Raw genomic sequence first — 6187 nt, forward strand, 5'->3', positions numbered from 1 at the left:
ACAAAACGCACTTTTTGATCGAATCGAAAATCGAATCCGTCAAAAATCCATACAAAAAAGAGGCTTTTCGACCACTTTTCGACTGGTTTACGTAATTATGTTGCTGTCGCGCTCGCACACTCACTGCGGGCTCATTAAATGTTCACAAAATTTTCATATTGTAAAATCGAACTATACCTACAATAAATAAAATTATTCCTTTGCTACACTATACCACAGATTACCTAATACACAGGCCTGCAAAACCAAATAAGCACACTTTTAAAATTGCAATAACTTTTTAAGCACCTAACTACTAAGGTATACTTTCGAAATAAAAATGTCTTGAAAAAGAAAAGAGTTTAATTTCGTTATTATAGTATCAAAGAAAAGTGATAAAATGTTCTATAAAAGGTTTTTTTTTATTTTAAATCGACAATTTCTATAGTTTGGAAAAAAAAATGTTAAAAGTAGTTAGGTAGTAGGTAACTACTTATTTTTGCAGACCAATAAGCAATGTAAAAAGAACAAGAAAAATTAATACTCACACTAAAGAGTTTAGCTGTGAATTGGTTGTTTCCATCGACGAGGAGTTTCTGCGTGCTGGCATCGTCGGCCATGGCCTGGGCCAGAAGGGGCAATACTGAAACAGAAATATAAATAATAAGTACAGTTAAATACAATAAACAACCTATTTAAGTGTATATTAAGCGCTCTGGAAAGGGCCTTAGTACTGAATAAAAGCTCTGACTTTGACATGACTACAAATCATTATTATCATCATTTTACCCACAGAACGTCCACTGCTGAACATAGGCCTCCCCCAATGATTTCCAGATTGGCCGGTTCCAGATTAGTTTTTCTACTACCTTTTCGAGACCGTGTGTTGTTATACTTGGTTCTTCTAAAATGCAATATTTTTAAAGACGTCTTAGCCTTACAATAAACGGTAGGTACAATACATACGAGTAATACCTACAATTTTTTGTTGGATACCATAAAAAATTGACAGCCTCTGATTTTGCATTTTCCTCATAATTTTCCACGAGTTGCTTGTTATGAGTATCAAAAACTTATTTACTTTATAAACTTTAGTTACTAAGTACCCAGTCATTTATCTGTAAAAGTTATCGTTAAGCAAACTATGTCAGTAAGATTAAGCCCGAATCACGTAACACATCTCCTTATGGTGGAGATACATTGGAGCGATTAATTGTAATTGACCATTTTGTTACGATCTGTCAAAAAATTAAATGTAATAAAAATCCCGAAGTAAAACTTTTATTTAAAAAAACCTGTTTGGGCTTCATTTTTTGTGATCTTAAGTGTTGATTCCAATAGTAATAAACCAAGACAAACGTTGTAATTCAATCAGACATTATTATTAAATTTTAAACTAGCTGACCCGGCGAACTTCGTACCGCCTTAGCGTAGAGATTTTCTTAATATTTTTTTCCGTAAGAACCATCCTTGGACTTCCACAAACATTTAAAAAAAAGAATTATCGAAATCGGTTCAGCCGTTCACACGTGATGCCGTGACAACGCGAAACGGGTTTTTAAGGTTTTGCACTTACCATTGAAAACACATTAAAATGCCTTTGAGTGTTTGCTTGTGTAGGTAGTTATCAAATGTAAAAAAGAACGTTACAAGAAAGTGATGTAATGTTTACCCACCTTTTATATTATTATTACCACTATAATTTCTGAGCCGGGTTAAGGTCAATGTCAAGTCAATGTTTATCTACATTGTTTTTTATTTGATGATTCTAATAATTCGTTTCGGATTTTTTGTTTGTCTGCTTAAGTAATTATTACAGTTGAAGTTTTTGGCTTTTATCGATTTATAGAAATAAAGCTCGATTTAGCTTAAAGCTTAGATGACTTGCAACTTTGCTTCTTAGAAAAAAGTTATAAATGTGTCGATTGTGCAAATTAGATGCACAGTTTGCACAGTTTTGGATCTCAATACAAGAATGTAAAAGCGGGTAGATGCATTTCTGTTACAAAAATAAAATTATGAATATTTATTTTTACATTTAGAACTGGTTTGGACGCAGAATTTAATACGGTGTTTTTATGTTGGATGCTCCACTGTTGCTAGGTTCGTTTAGTTCATAATAACAGGAAATAAAATCAAAAATCTTTGTTGATACCTACCCGCAGTCATTACTTTTTTGCAAGCTAACGATTATGCTAATTCATTCGCATTAATCAATCGATAAGACCCATTGGTTTTTGTTTCTAAGACTGAGAATTTGATTGGACTTAAAAAAAAGAGACATGTAAGGGCATCTCCAAGGGCATTTTTTGACAACATGTAAGAACTAATCTTAATTGGAGGTTAGTCAGAATATTTATACGAATAAAGATATTTTTGATTTGATTTTGATCAAATCGAAATAATCTAGATAAAATCGAGATTTTAATCAAATTAAAAAAAAATGCTGTAAAGTTTTATCAAAATGCTATAAATAATTTAAGTAAATTATTTGCTTTTACAATTTTATAATAACCGCAGTCTCGACAATCGCTGAGCCGTTGGCGGTTACAAAAAAATATCAAACTACCCACATTTTCAAAATTGTTATATTAATGTCGGTACTAAAAATATCATTGATTGTATCTACATAAAAACAGCAGACTATACAATGGCTGTGTTAAAACCGGTCTCACCTTGAGACTCAGGTTCACAAACAAAGGGAATCCCAAGTTTGTATCACTACGTGTGATGTAAGTCGATATACAATAATATACTGTAGTATAACTAGGTACAACACGCTGTTAATAGACTGTAGCCGTATTACTTCAAATTAGGAACGTTATTATGCATTACAAAACAAAACACTACAGCACTACAATATGAGTTGTAGTCATAATGTAGGTAGTCAAGACAATCATTATTACAACTTTAAAAACTCGATTTAAAGTAAAAATAGTGAGTTTTAGAACAATTATCATGGGAAATGTAAAGAAAATTATTTAAAATACCGTTAAGATTACGTTTAAGTACCGGTTTTTAATAACAATATCTAAATCGAGGGTAAACGTAAATACTATAAAAAGCCGGTAGCGTGATAAAACTCAAGGTTATAAATGCATTAAAATATAGTATTCAAAGTGTGGTAATAATAAACGATTTGAATTGTTGAAAACTGCATGAAATCAAGCAATAAAATTATGATTAAAAAAACATACGAGTCGAATTGAGAACCTCCTCCTTTTTTGAAGTCGGTTGAAAATATCAATTTACACAATCACATTGAAAACCATGATAATTACGATGCAAATTTACGCAAAAAAAATCCCAACAATAAATTATTTATTGTATTTTGATTATAAAAACTAAAAACTGGATATTAAAAAATATAAAAAAGTAATGTACTTACAGCAAATTAATAACTTCATTGTGTCTTGTTCGTGTAACTACTGGACTCACACTGACCGGTCGCGCCGTTGGGATTCTTTTAAATAACTCACACATCACGCGCCACAATGGCTCTGTAACTCAGTAACCCTTCTTGTTCACACTAATGCAATTAAGCTCATTATTTTGTTGAAGTTTATTATATTTATTTTTATTTTATTTACTAGGAAAACATACAGCTTATACATCCCCAGCGCCGACGCAGCTGGGCTGGACTGCGGGCACTCGCCCGGCAACGACCGCTCCATGAACTTCATCGAGCGCAGCTTCTCCGAAACCGTGCTCAAGCCCAGCCTCGAGGCTGGCGGGTTCCGAGAGCCCAGCCCCGTCGCCGACACCAAAATCGAATAACACACGTAGCAAAAAACGAGTCTGACACAAGCCTAGGAAGTTTCACTGCTAATTTTTAGGTACAATTCTTCTGTTTTATTGATTGTAGTGTATTTCTTCACAGGATTTTACACTTTTCATCACCACTATTGGTAATGTGACATGCAATGAACAATATACCTAAGTAATAAAAAAATAAAAAAATCTTCGTCATCATCAGGTCAGTTAGACCCGTCGACTAATAAGACCCTCTTTAATTTTATCAGAGATAAAATAAATGGTGGACTTGACCGCTGTTGACGAAACCTGGAGGAAGAGTCGGAGTGGTGACTGTGTATTTCCTTGAAAAGTAGTCCTAAACCAAGAATACAATCAATTTTTTTTCCGATTCCTACGAAAAAAAATACTATTTTGTTTACATAACAACAATGTGTCTTAAGTTAAAGGTGTTTTTTAAGATGGTATTTTTTTTAATTAAGAAATAACACTTCTTCTGTTTTTTATTGTTTTATTTGATAAAAAAATTACGTAAATGTAGTTTTATAGGATACCACACTCTCTCCCTCACAAGATTGATCCTACTGGTATTTTTTGTACAACATTGTATGTATTTGTTGACTACCATCACATACAAATAAAAAAGTTCTGAGAATACGAGTATACCCGTTTATAGAAAATCATCCAGAATATCTTTATCTTGTTTCAGAATAGCAAAATAAACACGGAAACAGTTAAATAAAATGTACCTAGGTACTTAATGATATTCAGAATCGATGCATTTATTTTTATACATAGCCGTTTTGTAGGAAAATAATTTACTTATTTGTTTAGCAGATTTTAGATGTTTTTTTGTCATTGAACTTTTATGATTAAATAGTTGAAGGAGACATTGAAATTCTAAGTGTACTAATTTGAAAAGGAAATTATACCGCTTATCTTTACACAATTTAAAAGAAAATTGTTAAAAAAATATTAAATGTTCGTTACGACCAATTTCTGTAACTACCTTCTAAAATATTTTATCACAGGAATATTGCAATTTGCTATTTCATAATTTAGTTTTAAGCCTATAAAGTAAGACCTTTAATCCTTTAAACCTATTCAGTTCCCGAAGGATGCATGCAGTAGTGGCCTGATAAATAAAAAATAAAAGCGCTTTTTTTAAAAGACTACCTGCAATAATAAATGTGTTTTTTTTTGTTTTTAATAGAAGCGTACGCTTGAATAGCAGGAAAATAGTAGATTTAGATAATACTATTATTAATCACTGCTAGCAATTTTTTACAGGAAATGTTTGCAAGGTAAATCAGAGGCAATTGATTTTAGTAATGCAAAGACCCCATGACGTCAATGAGTTTAAAGGAGTGGTGCATCAGCAAATAAATCCTATTGGCGAACGAAAGTGGGCTACGTTTTTAATAGTGATGTCACAGAATAATGTAATGTGGTTATTCTGTGACGTCACTATTAAATAATGGTGACGTATGATGACGGATTGACACGATTATCGTAAAATTTATTAATTTGAATTCTATCAGTAGAAATAAAGGCAGGGCAATATCTTTGTACCGTTTATCTAACGAATATGATCTGATCATATTGAAAGTTAGGAAATAGGTAGGTAGTTAGTGTGCCGGACGGTATGGGGTAGCAACCCTGNAACAAATAAAATGGAAAATGCCATTGGGAACATGTATGTAAACACCACGAATTTTAATTAATATAAAGTTAATTTAAGCACTAGGTAATGTTGTTATCAAACGTACGAATTCACATAAGTGAATTCACAAAAAATACCTAGTATTCCAAGTTTGCTCGTAGTAGGTACCTACGTAGCGAAAACTCACTGTTATTGGTTTGAAACAAACAAACAAAAAAATCTTGCGCGAAAACTCTGGAACGAAACAACCAATTCAACCAAAGGTTGAAAAATCTACATTCAAGTTACTCACAATTAGCACCTAGATACAAAACCAATTAACTATTGGATAAACTCTATTACAATTTTAGCATAACCTGTACCAAAGTCAAAGTCAATGAACGTTATACAAAACTGGTTTAGTCATTCTCAATAGCAAAGAAAAAAAAAACGCGCGCTGCCTCAACTAATAAGACGAGGCATATGATTTTTTATGTTTTTATTGGTCTGTAATGTAATTTATTTAAGTGCTAGTAATACATTAGTTCCCAAGAACGGCTGGAAACTAGGGAATTTCTACTATCACTACGAGCTTGTTCCGAAGAGGTTTTAGTCATTTAAGTCTTTTTTCTTACTTTTGCAGGTTTAAAAAAAATATCACCAAAAGATGCAAAGGAGTTTACACCATAATGTTTTGCATTTATTTTTAAATTAAGTATTATAATATTCATAGTTTTCAATTTTTTTCTTCAATGCAATTAGGTGCTTGTCTTTGATTTTATAAGGATTTAAGGATTTAATGACCAATTCATA

At 32.1% G+C, this 6187-nt stretch overlaps 1 protein-coding gene across 35 annotated transcripts in view; it reads right to left on the reverse strand.

Annotated features, from left to right (window-relative positions):
- The window catches only part of serpin-1 (antitrypsin), a 39414-nt gene extending 35942 nt beyond the window's left edge, over window positions 1-3472 (reverse strand). For all 35 annotated transcript variants that reach the window (XR_003655746.1, XM_028301949.1, XM_028301951.1 and 32 more), the window contains exons 1-2: window positions 3368-3472; window positions 528-622 (exon numbers count right to left, since the gene is read on the reverse strand). Coding sequence is in view for 34 of the 35 variants with exons in the window: in XM_028301949.1 (XP_028157750.1) it covers window positions 528-622; window positions 3368-3386 (114 nt within the window). In the remaining variant the exon portion in view is untranslated. The remainder of the gene's footprint in view (window positions 1-527; window positions 623-3367) is intronic.
- Window positions 3473-6187: the final 2715 nt, after the last annotated feature.

Source organism: Ostrinia furnacalis, unplaced genomic scaffold, assembly GCF_004193835.3.
Source record: "Ostrinia furnacalis isolate ACB-3 unplaced genomic scaffold, ASM419383v2 OfSCF1026, whole genome shotgun sequence".
Lineage (NCBI taxonomy): Eukaryota > Metazoa > Arthropoda > Insecta > Lepidoptera > Crambidae > Ostrinia > Ostrinia furnacalis.